The sequence below is a fragment of the Macaca mulatta genome, chromosome 14, assembly GCF_049350105.2.
Source record: "Macaca mulatta isolate MMU2019108-1 chromosome 14, T2T-MMU8v2.0, whole genome shotgun sequence".
In the NCBI taxonomy this organism is placed as follows: domain Eukaryota; kingdom Metazoa; phylum Chordata; class Mammalia; order Primates; family Cercopithecidae; genus Macaca; species Macaca mulatta.
In genome coordinates, this window is record NC_133419.1 from 55826898 (window position 1) to 55846729 (window position 19832).

The 19832-nt window shown below is 40.5% G+C and overlaps 1 protein-coding gene across 11 annotated transcripts in view; it reads right to left on the reverse strand.

The window, feature by feature from the left end:
- Positions 1 to 19832, reverse strand: part of SWAP70 (switching B cell complex subunit SWAP70) — an 83690-nt gene that overhangs the window by 48995 nt on the left and 14863 nt on the right. For 9 of the 11 annotated variants that reach the window (XR_013403195.1, XR_013403196.1, XM_077960553.1 and 6 more), the window contains 1 exon segment: positions 5799 to 5939. Coding sequence is in view for 7 of the 11 variants with exons in the window: in XM_077960553.1 (XP_077816679.1) it covers positions 5799 to 5939 (141 nt within the window). In the remaining 4 variants the exon portion in view is untranslated. 11 annotated transcript variants of the gene reach the window in all.

Here is a 19832-nt window from a genome sequence, read left to right on the forward strand (position 1 = left end):
GTATCCAAATATTAGACACTCAAAAAAAACTTAATTCCTAAGGGGAGTAATTAATCCTTCAATAGTACAGTTAAAGAAACATTGGTGGTGAAGTTAAATAGCTTAGGTTCAAAAATCTACCTACCCCTTATTAGCTAGGCCACCTTAAGCCATTTCCTCCTTAGGTAATGGGGGATAATTCCAGTTCTGCCTCACAGAATTAACATGAGGATCAAATGGGACAGTACATATACATGACAGTATACCTTGTGACTGTTTAATAACTATTTCATATTTTCTCTGCATAACTGATTATAATCTCTAAGTTTTATGTTAACATTCTTCAGTCACTGTTAGCATTTCTTTTTTCAACCAAGTTTCAAACAAGGCACTAATCTTTGCTCAATTTAAACTCAAACCATGGAAACCTCGGCTGCTTTACTTGAATTGCAGGACTGGCAAAATTCCACTCCAGGTGGCTAAGCAATAATAAACAAGGGCTCACTGTTTCATCACATCCTCATTCCTTCCGTGAATAAGTTTCTCTCCAAATTTAGTGGCTCATTTTGGACTTTCAAAATACTACTACATTTCCTCCCCCAGTTATAAAACTTTTAAAACATTGAAATACTAAAACAAAGAACATTTTAAAACTAAATAAAATTCAGTAAGTTTAAAGAATGTCACACCAAGGAAAACAAAATGCAGTAGTAGGGTACACCACTTCAAGATATTAAACCATGTTTCTCTATTCACTAGCCCAGCACACACAAATTCTAGCACTGAAATAAGAAAAACAAATTCAGGTTTCTAAGAATTTCCCAGTATGTTCTATAATATTTTAATAACAGACACAATTCTATTTACTGTCTATATCTAGAGACTATATATATATGGCCTCACTGTGTCACCCAGGCTGCAGTGCAGTGGCACCATCACAGCTCACCGTAACCTCAAACTCCTAGGCTCAACTGATTCTCCCACCTCAGTCTCTCGAGTAGTTAGGACTATAGGCATGTGCCACCAAGCCTGGCTAATTTTTAAGTTATTTAATAGAGAGAGGATCTCACTATGTTACCCAGGATGGTCTTGAACTTCTGGGTTCACATGATGCTCCTACCTCAGCCTCCCAAAGCACTGGGATTACAGGCATGAGGCACTGTGCCCAACCAGTGTCTATCATTAAACACACATACACACAGCAGATCATCAAATATTTGTGTTCTATAGTGTCTATCATTAAACACACATACACACAGCAGATCATCAAACACTTGTGTTCTATAGTTTTATTATAAGTATATATGAAATATATTCAGCAAATATTTGACATATTAGACATACTTACACATAATAAAACTATAGAACATCAATAAGCTACCTGAGCAATAAACAGAACAGCAACACAAAAAAGCATCATACTATAAAGTGCTGAGACTTTACACATCAATTTTGGTACAATTTAATTATTTTTTATTAAGATATAATTCACATACCATAAAATTCACCCTTTTAAAGTATACAATTCAGTGGTTTTCAATATATTCATAAGGCTTTATCACTGGTTAATTCTAGAATATTTTCATCATCCCAAAAAGAAACCCAAGACCATTAATAATCACTCACCATTCCTACCTCCCCCTCACCCCAAGAAACCTCTAATCTACTTTGTATCTCTATTTACTTGCCTATTTTGGACATTTCATATAAATAGAATCATACCATATGATGCTTTTGTGGATTTAATGAAATCTTACCTTTCATTATCATGTGGTTTTTCTTCCTTCTTTTTTTCCTAATTAAAGCATGATCATGTACCACATGATAACTATAGTTAATAACAATGTATTAAACACCTAAAAATTGCTGAGAGTAGATTTTATTCTCACCACAAATAAGGATGTGAAGTAATGCACATTACCTAGTTTCACTTTACCATTCCACAATGTATACACATTGCAAAGCATCATGTTGTATCCCATAAATATATTTTTTTGGTCAATTAAAAAAATAAACACGAAGAAGAGAAAAAAGCACCATCAGGGCAATGTTATCATCTCTGCAAGGGAAATTCTTCAAAAACATGCATTGAAGTTGGGCACAATGGCTCACATCTGTAATCCCAACACTTTGGGATGCTGAAGCAGGCAGATCACCTGAGGTCAGGAGTTGGAGGCTAGCCTGGCCAACATGGTGAAACTCCATCTTTACTAAAAATACAAAAATTAGCCAGGTGTGGTGGCACATGCCTGTAGTCCCAGCTACTCAGGAGGCTGAGGAAGGAGGATGGCTTGAGCCCGGGAGGCAGAGGCCACAGTGAGCCAAGATTATGCCAGTGCACTCCACATTGCAGCCTGGGGGACAAACAGAGACTCCGTCTCAAAAAACAAACAAACAAACAAATAAACAAAAAAACAGGGCAGGCACAGTAGTTCACGCCTGTAATCCCAGAACTTTGGGAGGCCAGTGCGGGCAGATCACCTGAGGTCAGGAGTTTAAGACCAGCCTGGCCAACATGGTAAAACCCCATCTCTACAAAAAAAAGCAAAACTTAGCCGGGCGTGGTGGCATGCACCTATAATCCCAGCTACTGGGGAGGCTGTGGCAAGAGAATAACTTGAACCCAGGAGGCGGAGGATGCAGTGAGCTGAGATCATGCCACTGTACTCCAGCCTGGGTGACAGAGCGAGACCTGGTCTCAAAAACAAACAAACAAAAAACATGTATTGGCCAGGCATGATGGCTCACATCTGTAATCCCAGTACTGTGGTAAGCCCAGGTGGGAGGACTGCATGAGGGCAGGAGTTCAGACCAGTCTGGGCAACATAGTGAGATCCCGTCTCTATAAAAAATGTTAAAACTTAGCCAGGTGTGATGGCACGCAGCTGTAGTCCTTACTACTCAAGAGGCTGAGGCAAGAGGACTACTTTATTTAGCACAGGAGTTCAAGGTTGCAGGGAGCTGTGACGGCATTACTGCACTCCAGCCTACCCGACAGAGCAAGACACTGTCTCAAAAAACCAAAAAACACATATAACACATGAAATACACACACACATATACACAGGCATGCATACACATAAAGAAAGATCATGAAATTGTATTGTGAGGCTGATATGGAATAACAGATATAGATACAAAGATTACCACACAGATGAACATTGTAATTTTTAGAATCTTTACTGCAAAATTCTTGAAAAATATTTGTTGGTTTCTAAAAAGAATCCTGGCTGGGCACAGTGGCTCATGCCTGTAATCCCAGCACTTTGGGAGGCTGAGGTGGGAGGAACACCTGAGGTCAGGAGTTCAAGACTAATCTGGTCAACATGATGAAACCCCGTCTCTACTAAAAATACAAAAAATACATGGGCGTGGTGGTGTGTGCCTGGAATCCCAGCTACTCAGGAGGCTAAGGCAGGAGAATTGCTTCAGCCCGGGAGGCAGAGGCTGCAGTGAGCCGAGATCGTGGCACTGCACTCCAGCCGGGGCAACAAGAGCGAAAAAAAGAAAAAAAAAGAATCCTGACCAACATTTTGGCATTTTCCAAACTATTAAATTATTATTATAAATGTTAATTACTATACTTTACTATTATAAAAAGACATTAAACTGTTTTAAAATTATATAAAAATAATAAAAAATCTGAAGCCACAGAAAAACACGTATATAGTTGTGGATTCAGGTTTGATGCAAAAATTGAGTTTTTAAAAATTTTTAAATGTTTTATTTATATTTTTATTATGTGGCTCAGGCTAGTCTTGAACTCCTGACCTCAAACAATCCTCCCACCTCAGCCTCCCAAAACGCTGGTATTACAGATGTAAGCCACTGTACCCAGCTGCAAGTATTTTACTTTTAATTCGAAAGTATTATCATTATCATTTTTTGAAAGGCATTACTGAAATATACTTGTTACAGAGAATGGTCTGAGCAAAAAATAATAAAAATAAATAAGAATTTAGAAATTAGAAGTATATAAAGACCCCTCAAAAAAAAAAAAATTGCCAGTACATATGAAACCAAATTGTTTTCTTTAAAAAAAAAAAAAAAAAGCCAGGCGCGGTGGCTCAAGCCTGTAATCCCAGCACTTTGGGAGGCTGAGACGGGCGGATCACGAGGTCAGGAGATCGAGACCATCCTGGCTAACACGGTGAAACCCCATCTCTACTAAAAAATACAAAAAACTAGCCGGGCGAGGTGGCGGACGCCTGTGGTCCCAGCTACTCGGGAGGCTGAGGCAGGAGAATGGCGTAAACCCGGGAGGCAGAGCTTGCAGTGAGCTGAGATCCGGCCACTGCACTCCAGCCTGGGCGACAGAGCCAGACTCAGTCTCAAAAAAAAAAAAAAAAAAAAAAAAAACAGATACATGTGCAGTACGTGCAGGTTTGTTACATAGGTATATATGTGCCATGGTGGTTTGCTGCACCTATTGACCTATCCTCTAAGTTCCCTCCCCTTGTCCCCCAAACCTCAACAGGTCCTGCTGTGTGTTGTTCCCCTTTCTGTATCCATATGTTCTCATTGTTCACCTCCACTTATGAGTGAGAACACGTGGTGTTTGGTTTTCTGTTACTGGGTTACTTTGCTAAGGATGATGGATGGCTTCCAGCTTCATCCATGTCCCTGCAATGGACATGATCTCATTCTTCTTTATGGCAGCATAGTATTCCGTGGCATATATGTACCACATTTTCTTTATCCAGGCTATCATTGATGGTTGGTTCAATGACCATCCATCTTTGGTTCCACGTCTTTGCTATTGTAAATAGTGCTGCAATAAACATACGTGTGCATGTATCTTTTTTTTTTCTGAGACGGAGTTTCGCTCTTGTTGTCCAGGCTGGAATGCAATGGCGTGATCTCGACTCACTGCAACCTCCGCCTCCCAGGTTCAAGCGATTCTCCTGTCTCAGCCTCCCAAGTAGCTGGGATTACAGGAGCATGCCACCACACCTGGGTAATTTTTGTATTTTTAGTAGAGACGGGGTTGCATCGTATTGGTCAGGTTGGTCTCGAACTCCTGACCTCTGGTGATCCACCCACCTTAGCCTCCCAAAGTGCTGGGATTACAGGTGTGAGCCACCCTGCCCAGCCATGAATGTATCTTTATAGTAGAATGATTTCTATTCCTTTGGGTATATACTCAGTAATGTGATTGCTGGGTCAAATGGTATTTCTGGTTCTAGATACTTGAGGAATTGCCACACTGCCTTCCACAATGGTTGAACTAATCTACATTCCCACCAATAGTGTAAAAGCATTCCTATTTCTCCACAGCCTCACCAGTATCTATTGTTTCCTGGCTTTCTAATAATCACCATTCTGACTGGCATGAGATGGTAACTCATGGTGGTTTTGATTTGTTTTTCTCTGATGATCAGTGATGTTGAGCTTTTTTTTCATACGTTTGTTGGCTGTGTAAATGTCTTCTTTTGAGAAGTGTCTGTTCATATCCTTTGCCCACTTTTTGATAGAGTTTTCTCTTGTAAATTTGTTTAAGTTCCTTGCAAATTCTAGATATTAGACCTGATTTTTTTAAAGCGCCCTGAGAGAGAACAGGTACAGATTAACACAAAACACAGTTCTTAATTTCAAAGAATGAACCAAGTTGGAAAAACATCAAACCAAGTTTAGAAGACAGTGGAGGAGAGGGAAGAATAAGAAGCACTGTCAGTCTCTCATTCTTTCTTCCTTTCTGATTTATCTAGTGATTCTTTGTACCTCAACTCCTTAGTGAATGCACCAACAGGGGGCTTTGGGGCCCACTTGAAACATGCAAAGCAAACAATGCTGCACCCAAAAAAATGTTAGAATCATACCTTTTCCAAAATGAACCTGTTTAAATAAGGCATGTAGCCCTGGTTGGACACTGGCCCCTCATCATCATCCCTGAAGTGCTCTTCAAGGGCAACCGGGTCATGAGGAACCTTCAGCACCGTGCACAAGTTATGGGAAAGGACCTGCAAGGGAAAAGAAAATCGTTTAAAGACTCCCACTAACCAGCACATGACACCTTCACCGTGAACACAACACGCTGCTCCCTGTCCTGGATAGAGAAAGATGGAAAATAAACTAGCAAAAACAGGGTGAGGGCTGCTCAGCTGCCAGCCCCTACTTGTCACCTGTTACTCTTTCTCATTTCTTCCCAGGTTTGGTTCACTCAGAACTAGTCTCTCCTACATGCCCACTATGAGTCACGCTCCATGCGAGATATGTGAATATAATACTCCTGTGGTCTTTTACTAATTTATCCACATCAGAAAGAAAAGCGGGGGGAGAAGTGTAAGAGAATGCGTTCAAAATTAAACTTTTTGCCAAGTAGAGCACAGTCAGCCAATTAGAGCTGTTCCGAGAAAGAACCTGGTATTGGGACGGCAGCCAGGGGTTCTGGACAAGGAGGCTGACCTAGGCAAGTCACAACCTCTCCAGGCTTTAGTTTTCTCATTTATTCAATAGAAAGGGGCCAAATTAATATACCAAATATTAATTAGGAATCTCTAAGTATCTAAATATTTCTAAAATTCTATGACTAGGCTAAGTTTCAGCATGAGTGTAAAAGAATATAAATATAAAAAGAGAAAGAAATCCAGGGCCTGGATTAAAAATAAGAAAAAATTAAATAGCAAAAATTGGAGTCACCAACATGGTTAAAAATACTTTATAGAAAACTTGCATTCCATAGCCTAAATACATATAAAGGGCTACGGGTCTTGCAATAACCTAAGTTCACACTTCAGTGTCCAGATACAGTAGTTAAATTAGCAGTCTGGGCTACCTTAGTATTAATCTTGTTTTACATTAAATGAAAATTTTAAAATAGAACTTAAGTCCCTTCCATTTCATTTGTGCTTTCTGAACAGGTCAAATTATATAGCTAAGGCTGTACTTTCTTCAACAGAGAATCTTCCTAGTTGAACCCCAGATAAAAACATTCCTTATTTTTCTCAGCCCTAAACATTTAACCTTAAGGAGCCACATTCATATCAATAAATACTTTTATTTGCATTAAGCGAGTCCCTTTTTCTGCATACACATATTTCAGTTAGTTGTTTTTTTAAGATTAAAAAATTTTAATCTATAAAATAATTTGCATATCTTCTTTCTAAATTTGTTTTGTTTCTCAAAGCTTCATTTATGTGGAGATCCTTTTCTACACGCTCTACTGGTTTTAAGGAAGTAAGTTAAGGAAGTAAATTCACAAATGATTATAAATGCAGTAATGAAGACTTTTATGAGCCTCTACAAAGCAGCCTGTGTTTCTCAAGCAAACCCTGTGTTTGCCAGTAAAGCACATGAAAAGACTATGGTGGAGCTTTTATTGGAGAATCTTGCACCACAGTCAGCAAAATTTTAAATAGATATTTAATTTCTACTAGCCTAGTAAATCCTACATACTAAAGATCAATTTCAAGAATATAAAGTGCTTAAAAACTGTAAAATGCTATGGAAACACAAGTATTAAAGAAATGAAATGCACATTACTCAGATCAGGTTCAAATGTGATTCAAATTTTAAAATCATTTGGAACTCTACCCAAGTTAACAATTCCCAACTACTGGTTAAATTACGGTATATCCATAAAACATAAAAACCATGAGAAAGCTTGCTATGTACTGATATGAAAAGATCTCCAACATAAATTAAGTGAAAAAAACAAGGTACTTAAGAATATGTATGTCATCTTTTGTATGAAAGAAAAGGGAGGAAGAAAAGAAATTCTGGAGAGATATATAAGAAATTAGTAACTGTGAAGGGAAGACAGGTTTGATGAGACCAAGGTTAGAAAAAGACCTCACTGCACCTCTTCTTTGTATTAAGTTTTTTTAAAAAATTAACCTACTCAAAAATGTACTACATATTTTAAAAATTAAATATACATATATATATATAAAGTGGCCAGCCTAAGATCACAAAGATCAATCTATTTATCTTCATAGCCTATACTTTTTCTTCTACATTAACCTGCTGACTAGAGATAAGGTGTAAAAGGAAGACATATTCCACAGCAATATACCATGACTAATGGCAATAAATGAGCTCAGAAAAGGAGAAATAGTATGTGTTACAGGGACTTCACAGAGGAAATGAAATGTAACTTGGCCGGGCGCGGTGGCTCACGCCTGTAATCCCAGCGCTTTGGGAGGCCGAGGCGGGCGGATCACAAAGTCAGGAGATCGAGACCACGGTGAAACCCCGTCTCTACTAAAAATACAAAAAATTAGCCGGGCGCGGTTGTGGGCGCCTGTAGTCCCAGCTACTCGGGAGGCTGAGGCAGGAGAATGGCGTGAACCCGGGAGGCGGAGCTTGCAGTGAGCCGAGATCGCGCCACTGCACTCCAGCCTGGGCGACAGAGCGAGACTCCGTCTCAAAAAAAAAAAAAAAAAAAGAAATGTAACTTATTGCTTACAGGATAAATAAGGATAGTTTTAGGATAGGAATAGAGGCAAATAGAAAAATTTCCAGATAGGGGAATAACATGATAAAAGTAGTTGATTAATCCAAAGCACTCAGGAAACAAAAAACACCATCTCCTCCATACCCAGCCTGTTCTCTACCTTTGGGTTTCACAGATCGTCTAACTAAAGTCCTGGCAGAGGCCTTGGATGTCATATTGTCATCCTCATCTTATAAATGGTGACTACAGACTCACAGATATTAAATTTGTTTTTCTTGACTAAAGTTACTGAGAACTGAGACTAGAACTCAGGTTTTGTAATCTCTGGTCCAGCACTCTCCAGTAATAAGAAACATTATGTCTTCAGTTCTCTAAAGTCAACAGTGCTCTTTGTACATATAGACGCTTAAGTGATCCCACTGAAGAAGATACAGATTTGAACTCAAGATTTCAGCCTTGGACAATGAAACAGCACTCCTGTTAAACACAGGGATGGCTAAATTCAGTGATAATTTTCTTAACTACATTTACTTAGTTAAGCAAACTGTGAGGAAGGCAGCACATTATACAAGGCACCTAGAAGGGACCTGAACTCCAATGTCTCTGCATCCTCACTATCAAATGAGGAGTTGGACTTGTTTGTAAAACCCTTAACTATCAACCCAAACTCATTTCATAATTTAGATAAGAAGTCCAGCTTTGTGACAGCTTTTTCACCATTAGTAAGGTCTATAAAAGGGAAGTCTTCTTCAAAAAACATAACAACAGGCTCACGCCAATAATCCTAGCCCTTTGAGGGGCTGAAACAAATGGATAGCTAGAGTCCAGAAGTTCAATACCAACCTGGACGACATGGCAAAACCCCATCTCCATAAAAAGTACAAAAGCTAGCTGGACGTGGTGGCACGTGCCTGTAGTCCCAGCCACCTGGGAGGCTGAGATGGGAGGCTGAGGTGGGAGGATCACCTGACCTAGGGAGGTCGAGGCTGCATTGAGCTGTGATCATGCCACTGCACTCCAGCCTCGGTGACAGAGGGGGTCCCATCTCGAAAATTAATTAATTATAATATATATGTATATATAAAACAACCAACTGAATAAAGCAACAATGAAACAGTATTTCTAAAAGAGAAAAAACTTGTGTACTATCTTTAAAACTTTTCATCAGCAACCTTTCTTTAAAGCTTAGACAGTATCTCAAGTATTTTTTTCTTTTTTAAGATTTATATTTATTTTTTAAAAATAGAGATAGGGTCTCACTATGTGTGCCCAGGCTGGTCTCAAACTCCTAGGCTCAAGTGATCCTCCCACCTCAGCCTCCCAAAGTGCCAGGATTATATACATGAGCCACCATGCCCAGTCTCAACAAGGTTTTTTGTTTGTTTCTTGTTTTGAGGCAGAGTCTCGCTCTGTCGCCCAGACTGGAGTGCAATGGCATGATCTCAGCAACCTCTGCCTCCCAGGTTCAAGCAATCTTCCCACCTCAGTCACCCAAGTAGCGGAATTACAAGCACCTGCCGCCACACCCAGCTAATTTTTGTATTTTTAGTAGAGACAAAGTTTCACCATGTTGGCCAGACTGGTCTCAAACTCCTGACCTCAAGTGATCCACCCACCTTGGCCTGACAAAGTGCTGGGATTACAGGCATGAACCAGTATACCTGGCCAAGGTTTTCTTTTTATAAAAATAAAATATACAAGAAATAAAATTTTTGATGGCTGAAATATAAACTAGTAAAAAGAAGTAAAAGCTCCTCCATAAACTTATACAGCAATTTATGCTTTTTCAAGTAGACTCATACCATCTATTAATCTGTTTTAGCCTCTCCACAGGGAGAGTAGATATTATTGCTATTTTACAGATGAAGAGGCTGAGTCAGAGATTAGGAGATGTGTCCCAAATCACAGAGTTTTATGTGTAGTGAAACTGGGATTAGACCCAAGTCTCCCACTCTGGTGTCTTTTCCATGCTTTGCCACTTTCCCTCTGTTTCTGGAAAAACAGAGAGCCCTGCCAATACAAAGATGAACATGCCTGCAAGTTGTTTCCAAATTTCAGTGATGTGCTGGTGCTACCCTAGCCCTACCCCATCAGCTCCACAGGACCCAACAGAGATGACTGGCACTATTCAGCAGGGCCAAGTCAGTGCCAGTGGCAAGGAAGTACATGGACCTAGAAGTCTGGGACCATTCTCTCTCTGGGAGCCCTCATCTCCCAGTACCCTATCCCTCTGGGGGAAACCACATTAAGAGGCACTAACCCCTTCCCCAGATGAGAAAGCTGAAAAGCAAATTAAGACAAAAGAATCAGAGAGAGGACTACAAGTTCTTGATTTGTAAAAGGACTGCCCCAGATCACTCTAATCAGGGTGTTTGCAAGTTTCTTGAAAAAGCTGAATTTATCCCACTTCAAATGCCTGCTCCTCCAAAGGCCATTCTTTCAGCACGCACATAATTGCTAAGCAGCTTTGCTCTCATTCTGCTAATTTGAAGAATAAACTATTGTTACCACAATAACAGATCCATATCCATGCCAGAAACTCATCTCTCCAGTTCCTTCATAGCTGTCTGCAGTTGCCTCTGCAGGGCCTCTGCTGACAAGATGACTAATTAACTGCATGAGCCCTGCTCGTGTAGTCTGTTCCTATTCAGTGGTTTGCTTGCCATTTACCCTTTTTAAGCATTTTGCTCCAGCCATCATGAAAATAAAATCAAGGATGGTGAACAGTGTTTTAACACATGAGTAAGTTAGTGTTCACCATCCTTTCTCCAAAGTAGAGATTCTAAAAAGTTATTTAAAATGTGCCGCCCAGTAACACAGTTTCCCTTTACAGGATGTGCGTAATGGGCAAGATTCAACACTGAAAAAAAGGGGAGGGGGTGGATTTCTATTCCAAAAGACTTATCTGAACTGACACAATTATAGACTTATAACTCATAATGGGTAACCTTTTTTTAAAACATTAAAATTCCTGTCTGATTTATAAAATTTCAAGCTAATGGCAAATTACCAGAAAATTCTTCCTAACAATGGACCAGCATGACCAATTTCCTACCACAGCTATGCCCTGCCTTAAGAGCATTGTCTACTCTAAGTCCGGCCCATTACCGCATGGACTCATTTTCCACTTCCAAACATCTTTTCATCCTGCTTGTCACTGTTTAAGTCTTGCTTGTTTTCTCTTATCTTTAATCTATTCAGCCTCAAAAATCTCAGTCACTGTTCACATTGCTCTCGATACCTAAGTGCAATCAATTACCATCCTAGACACCTACACCAAATCTTCAAGTACCACTAACATCACGTTTTCCCCTGCCTAAAAATCATCAGAAGACTACAGAAGTAAAAGCTAAGGAAATATGTGAGTTCTATATTTAAGTCACTCCACAAGCCAGCCCACTTCACCTTCCTTATTTCTTCCCACCCCTCTGCACGAACCATACAAATACAGCCAAATAAGCTTACTAACTGCATTCCAGGCAAACCCTGTACCACACCCTTTTCTCCCCTGGGCCCTTGCTCAATTTACCCCCGCCTCCTTTCCTACCTAACAAAAATGCCATCTCTTTCTGAAGCCTTCATCACCCAAACCAAGATGATCTTTCTTCACTCTGTTTCCCAAGCAGTACCTCTTGTGCTAACTACCACACATGATTTTTCTCTCCTATAAGACTGTACATTTCTGAAAGGCCCATATCTTACACAACATTGCATGCCCACAGCACCCAGCATGCTGCCCAGAATCCAGAAGACTTTCAATAACTGCTAAGTGAATTCTTTCTAAAAATTATCTTAACATTAAAGCCGTGAGACTTTACTATTAACAATAATCTTTTTTTTTTTTTTTTTTGAGACGGAGTCTCGCTCTTTCGCCCAAGCTGGAGTGCAGTGGCACTATCTAGGCTCACTGCAAGCTCTGCCTCCTGGGTTCGCGCCATTCTCCTGCCTCAGCCTCCTGAGTAGCTGGGACTACAGGCGCCCACCACTGCACACGACTAATTTTTGTATTTTTAGTAGAGACGGGGTTTCACCGTGTTAGCCAGGATGGTCTCGATCTCCTGACCTCATGATCCACCCGCATCAGCCTCCCAAAGCGCTGGGATTACAGGTGTTAGCCACTGCACCCGACCAACAATAATCTTAGAAAATATACTATCTCTATCTCCTCACTTCACAGATAAAAAGACTGTGGCCTGAGACTTGGCCTAAGTCACACAATAATTAGCAACAAAGTAGGGACTAGAACTCAAATCTCTTAACTATCTATCCCACAGTGATGCCCGGTGCTGGAAACATTTCCCTTCTGCCTAGTCACATCCTTCAAGATTGGGTCATTCATAAACTCTGGGAAATGTTCATGGATTACCACCCTGCCCCATGAACTCCTATTCAGCATTTAACTATGTTCTGTTTCAGATACTAATGGTATCTCATCTAACTGTAGATCAATAAGGGAGGAAACAAATATTTTCCTTCTACATCCCTCAGTGACTAGCATAGGGCTAAGGGAAGATTCAGTAAGAGCAGAACACTTACAGACAGATTAAGGAAAAGTAACTCAAAGTCATCTGTTGGAATGCTGTCCACAGACTGCATGCCACTGATGTCATACAGTGGCACTGGATTACACTCTAACTGAACTGAACCACCTTTTTAAATTTATTTTGGATAACTTACCAACTTACCCCTCTTCAGAAATGAAACAGAAAATACCAGTAAATTTGACCACATAAAAATGCTTATATTTTCTTTTAAAAAGAAAGAAACCATAAACAAACAAATAAGGTAAATAGCTCCAATATTCAAATCATTCTAGTGGGCATGAATAGAAAATTCATAAAAGAAACTAATCACTAATAAAAGAGGGTACCTTTCAAGTTGGGGTGGAACTCCGGGGACCTTTAACTTCTAGACTGAATGGCTAAGGCGGTGTAATGCTGTTCGCTGTGTATTATATTTGGTATAACTTTTCTTACTGTTTCTCTACTAAGAACTCCTTTAAATGTGGTTTGTTATTGTGATACTTTTTACAAGGAAACTATACTTGAACAGTTCCAAACTGTACATACTGTATGAAGCTTGTCCTCTGAATGGGTTCCTTGTTTCTACATGGAATTTCATAGCTTGCAGTATCATATAACTAAAGATTAAACCCCACCTTTTACTTCAAAAATAGGTAAATAAAATATAGGAAAAGATGCTTTATCTTGCTAGTAATCAAAAGAATGCACATTAAAAGAGCTATTACTTTTTGCCTAAGTAATAATACCTGGTGATTGAGGAGCTATAAGGGAGTAAAGACTACCAATATCCAACACTACAGAAGGTACAGAGCAGGTTTTCTCAACCTCAGTACTACTAACATTTTGGGCTGAATAATTATTTTTTGGGGGGACAGGGCAGGTAACCTACGCATTGTACAATGTATAGCAATATCCTGGGTTAAAAACATTTAAAACATCTCAAATACCTGTGAATAGGAAATGGTTAAAGAACGATGCATCAACACAATGAAATAGTTCACAGTCATTATAAAGGATGGTGTCTGTTATCTATATGCATTGATACAGAAAGATGACCCTAACACAATGCTTAAGAGACTACAGGCTCGGCACTGTGGCTCACACCTGTAATCCCAGCACTTACGGAGGTCAAGGGAGGAGGATCACTTGAGCCCAGGAGTTCAAGACCAGCCTGGGCAACAAAGTAAGACCCTGTCTCTACAAAAAATACAAAAGTTAGCTGAAGGGGGTAGTGTGCGCCTGTGGTCCCAGCTACTAGGGAGGCTGAGGTAGGAGAATCAAATGAGGCCAGGAGGTTGAGGCTGCAGTGAGCCGTGATAGCACCACTGTACTCCAGCCCTGGCAACCGAGCGAGAACCTGTCTCCCAAAAAAATATAAATAAATAAATAAATAAGAAAAGAGGATATGAAAGGACACAGAATATGACCCTATTTACACAAAAGGACATATATGTCTGTATTTACACATGTGTATATGCATGTGTGTGCATGACAGGGGAAGGGAGAAAGAGAGATATATAAGAAAGATATTCACTGAAAAATTAATTGCATCTGCCTCTGGTGGTAGAATTTGAGTGTTTTACCTTGGACTCTGTACTTTAATACATTGAGTATTCTATGTATTACCTTTTAATCAGAAAATGAAGCTTTTATGTTTTAATATTTTATATATTTTAAATACAAAATTTAAAAATTAAGTAGGGCTGAGGGCTTGCTATGGTCTGAATGTGTCCCCTAAAATTCATATGTTGAAACATAATCTCCAATGTGTCAGTATTAAGAGGTGAGGCCTGGCCGGGAGCGGTGGTTCATGCCTGTAATCCCAGCACTTTGGGAGGCCAAGGTGGGTGGATCACGAGGTCAGGAGATCAAGGCCATCCTGGCCAACATGGTGAAACCCCATCTCTACTAAAAATACAAAACTTAGCCAGGTGTGGTAGTGTGTGCTTGCAGTCACAGCTACTTGGGAGGCTGAGACAGGAGAATCGCTTGAACCAGGGAGTCGGAGGTCTCAGTGAGCCGAGATCACGCCACTGCACTCCAGCCTGGTGACAGAGCGAGACTCCATCTCAAAATAAAAAAGAGGTGAAGCCTTTATGTGCTGATTAAGTCAAGAGAGCAGAACTCTCGCAAATGGGATCAATGACCTTATAAAAGAGGTTGAAGGGAGGGAGTTCCCTAGTCTCTTTTGCCCTTCTGCCACATGAGGATATAGCAACAAAGAACCATCTTGGAAGCAGACAGCAAGCCATCACCAGACACACTCAATCTGCCAGCATCTTGATCCTGGTCTTTCTAGTATCCAGAACTGTGATAAATAAATTTATATTATTTATAAATTACCTAGTCTGTGGTATTTTGCTGCAGTATCAGGAATAAGCGAAAACAGGGATCCTGCCAGAAAACACCAGTAAAATTAGAAAATGAAAAGATCATTGCAGAACTATGAAGTTGATAAAATTAACTCATGTGAGTCATCCACAAAGCATGCTTTCCCACACCCCTTTAAAAAGCCACCCTATGGAGGTTGCAGCAGGCCAAGATGGTGCTACTGCACTCCAGCCTGGGCACAGTGTGAGACTCCATCCCAAAAAAAAAAAAAAAAAAAAAAAGTCACCCTAATGGGCAACAAAGTCCCCCAATTTGGGACAGCCTCCTGAGAGTCCAGCCCCTTAATAAAATATTGCACAAATGTCTTTTAAGAAGGTAAACCATTTGTGAGAAGATTTAACTCCAGCAAGCTTCTTTATCTTTCTCACTACTCTGTAAGTTCCTTAAAGAGAGGGTCTATATTTTAGCTATCTGTGCAACACGTATTTTAGCCATCTGTGCAATACCAAAATCTAATGAAGTACCTAATGAGAGAGCTGTTCAACAAATGTTTGCTAAATTAGTCCCATTTAAGAATTTCCAAGAATTTTTTTCTTTTTTTAAATTTCATTTTGCTACTCTACCATCTTCATCTAGATCTGGGTCTCTGCATTTATTTTACTATACTACCATGTTTCTAGAAGAATTTTTAATTGGAATGTCTAGATCAGATCACTTTCAGAGTGAAAAACAATGCCTCCATTAGTTCTTAACACCACCAGAACTAGTCAAGTGTAACTCATCTGGCCTGAGATCTAGTAGAGAAGTCCAGTTCCTTAAAATTCAAGTACAGACTTCTGAGAAAAGGACACAATAAGAATTAACAAGCATGTGTGAGAGAAGGCTCTATAACAGAAGAGGGGGCTCTGAGTTGTGACTCCTTGACTATCACCTTCCTTGGAAGTTTAATTTAGTACATTCATCTCCAAGAGAAAATGTGACGTCACAGTGTGCACTCAGGTGGTGACAAAGATCACAAATCTGGCTGGATGCAGTGGCTCATGCCCGTAATCTCAACACTGGGAGGCTGAGGCAGGAGGATCACTTGAGGTCAGGAGTTTGGAACCAGCCCGGGCAACATAACAAGACCCTGTCTCTATGAAAAATACAAAACTTAGCAAGGCATGGTGGTGCACGCCTGTAATCCCAACTGCTCAGCAGGTTGAGGTGGGAGGACCACAAAAGCCTAGGAGTTCAAGGTTGCAGTGAACCATGATGCACTCCAGCCTGGGTGACAGTGCAAGACCCTGTCTCAAAAAGAAAAATTTTTTAATTTAAGAAAGATCACAAATCTGAAGTCATTAAAATATACAGAAATCAAAAATATGTAAAATAAAATTAAAAGAATGAAAAAAAATCACAAATGTGAGGTTTCCCTCAGCTGCCCCACCTTCTCACCTACCTGACCCCGCATGATAATATGACTTCTATCCCTATCAATCTCTTGAAATTGCTTTTCTAAATGGATTCTGAAGTAGACACAGAGATGCACCACTCAGATGTCCCCTCAAGAAGGTAACTGCTACCCAGCTACAAGGACTGTGTTAAGCTGACAGCCTCCAGCTACTTTCAGGGTCCCAGTGACAGAGTGGGGTGGTAGGATCACTTTTCCTCAACGTGGGAGTCCCATAAGGGGCAATATTTGCTTCAGAGCTCCCGGTTTTGCCAAATCCATATGATGGTCTGACAGTTCCTTTTCCCAATTTCATTTTCTCTCTCCCACCCCATAGAGGAATAATACTTTTGTATTCCTAACACTGTCTTAGCATTGGCTTCCTGGAGAACCCATGCTGGGACAGGTACCTTCTGGCCAAGTCACTCTCCCAAAGGTCTGGCAGTTGGCAGTCTGAATCACCCCCCCTCCTCTTAGACGTTTTTGGTCCCTGACATACCATTTTCTTTTCTTTCTTTTTTTTTTTTTTTTTTTTTGAGACAGGGTCTTGCTCTGTTACTCAGGCTGGAGTGCAGTAGCTCGATCCAGGCTCACCACAGCCTCAACCTCCTGGGCTCAAGCAATTCTCCTACCTCAGCCACCATCCCCCACCCCTCACCCCCAGCAGCTGGGACTACAGGCACCTGCCATGACACCCAGCTAATTTTTCTGTTTTTTGTAGAAACGGGTTTCATCATGTTGTTCAGGCTGGTCTCAAACTCCTGAGCTCAAGCCATCCACCTGTCTCAGCCTCCCAAGTGCTGGAATTACAGGCATGCGCCAGCACACCCAACCCAGACAGAATAGTTTCTAAGTTCTTCAAAGGTGCCTTTATGCAGTCACATCCATCATCCCTCATTCTCCCAATCTGGTCATTTCCCAAAGGTCAATTTTCAACCCTGAGTTCTTTAATTTCTTCTTGGAAAGTGCTTTTGGCCAGGTACAGTGGCTCACACCTGTAATCCCAGCACTTTGGGAGGCCAAGGCAGGTAATCACTTGAGGCCAGGAGTTCAAGACCAGCCTGCCAACATGGCAAAACCTCGTATCTATTAAAAACATAAAAATTAGCTAGGTGGGGTGGCACACACCTGTAATCCCAGCTACTTGGGAGGCTGGGGCACGAGAATCACTTGAACCCAGGAGGCGGAGGTTGCAGTGAGCCGAGAATTGTGTCACTGCACTGGGCAACAGAGGAAGATCCTGTCTCATAAATAAATAAATAAATAAATAAATAAATAAATAAAAAGACAATTCTGTATTTATGAATCAAAAGACTTAATTAAATTTTTTTAAATTTTATATTTTATAAATTTAAAAATTTATAAAAAGAAAAAAGGAAAATGCTTTCATTCTGACAACCTTAAGTCATCTCTATCCAAATGATTCACAGATCTCTTTCTGCTCTTGACCTCTCCAATAAGCTCTGGTTTATATCACTAAACAATACTAGAGATTTCTATTCTAAATCTGCCTCTCGTCCAAAAGATCCAAATGAGATCTCATCACCTTTCTCCCCAAAATAGGTTTGAACCCTGATTCTAACTTTGGTATCACCATTGCCTTAATAAAACTATGGTCTCTTCTTATATCTCTTTTTCATATAGTTTGTCCACCTTCTGGATCTATTTCAGCCCCAGCCAATGCCAACTCCTGTCTCTACTGCATGAGCGGCTCTGTCACCTTCAGACTAACCAAGCAGAGAGTGTGAGGCTGGGGAAACAAGGCTCCTCCCCTCACCTCCCAGTACAAGGTCCCATTCTCCCCTCTCAGGCCCTGACAAAGAGCAACCACTCCTCAGGATATAACCATGGTAAACACATCAAGCTACAAGGTTTAGTTAGAAGGCTAAACCTCAAAGAGTGTGTCTGCTACCCTACATTTTAAAATGAGGAAACTAAAGCTCAGCAAAGAGAAGTGACTTCCCATGACCACACAAGTAATGGAGTACAGGTAACTCTCCTTACTCCCCAACTCCGTTCTCTCTTAACACTTTTCATGTTCCTCTAAAGGTTTTACTTTCTGAATCTTTCATCATAGTATTCTTACAGAGGAATTTCACACATCCTTTTCAAGTTAGTGACAAATGTCTCCTCCTCTAGGAAGCATTCTCTGAGCTAACTCCTCATGTCCTTACCCCAAGCTAAACAGGTTCCCTTCCTCTGCATTCTGCCTTCTGTATCTCACTGTATTTGAGTTGCCAGTTTGCTCATCTGTATCACTCACAAGATTTTAAGCTCTATAAGGGGAGGGTACATATCTGTTTTAATTTCCATAGCCACCACTCCTGTCCCATACTCACCAACTTACCCAGACTTCATAACACCCCACTAACAAGTCCCCCAATCTCCAGCCTCTCATCTTTAATCATCACACCCACATCATCAGAATAATTTTAAAACCGTATCTCTGCCATTTATCTACCTAAAAACTTTAAATGACTTACCCTCTTTACAGGGTCAATTCTGAACTAATTCTAACAGACTGTCACTCAATAAACATACATTAGCTATCTATTCTGTGCAAAAACATTCAATGACATCTAAAATGTAGCCCCATCTCTCTTTAAATCCTAATTCTCCATTATGCATCAAAACAAACCTTCCACTCCACTCACAGTATTTCCTTTCTGCTCAAATACTCCAAGTTGAGGCTCTTGCTCTTAATTTACAGTGCTACCACCATATTTGTCACCTTTCTGCAATTATACTGGACAAGATTTGCTCCATTCTCTCAAGACCTTGAGAGCTTGTCTGGAGGTTTTAGCAGGGGAGCACGGCTACTCATATACCCTTGACCAAAGACCGGTCCTCCTCTATCGAGGATGGTCATTCTCTTTGAGCACACAGCACTGGGAGGGATGCACATGGAGTGGTGAGGGAGGAAGGGGACAACCACCTAGCCAGTCAGATCAGTGAAATCAACCCTGGTGATCAATGGGGTGACAGATGTCACAGCCAGATCACCCTCAACATTCACCATTCCCTCAAGAAATAGCTGAAGTTCTATCTCCTTCATGAAACTGTCTGCAACTGTCTATATCCTTTTCACTATTTGCCCTGAACTTCTACAGCAGTTCTGGCCAATGGAAATATACTGCAAACCACATATGAAGTTTAGAATGTTTAAAGCCAC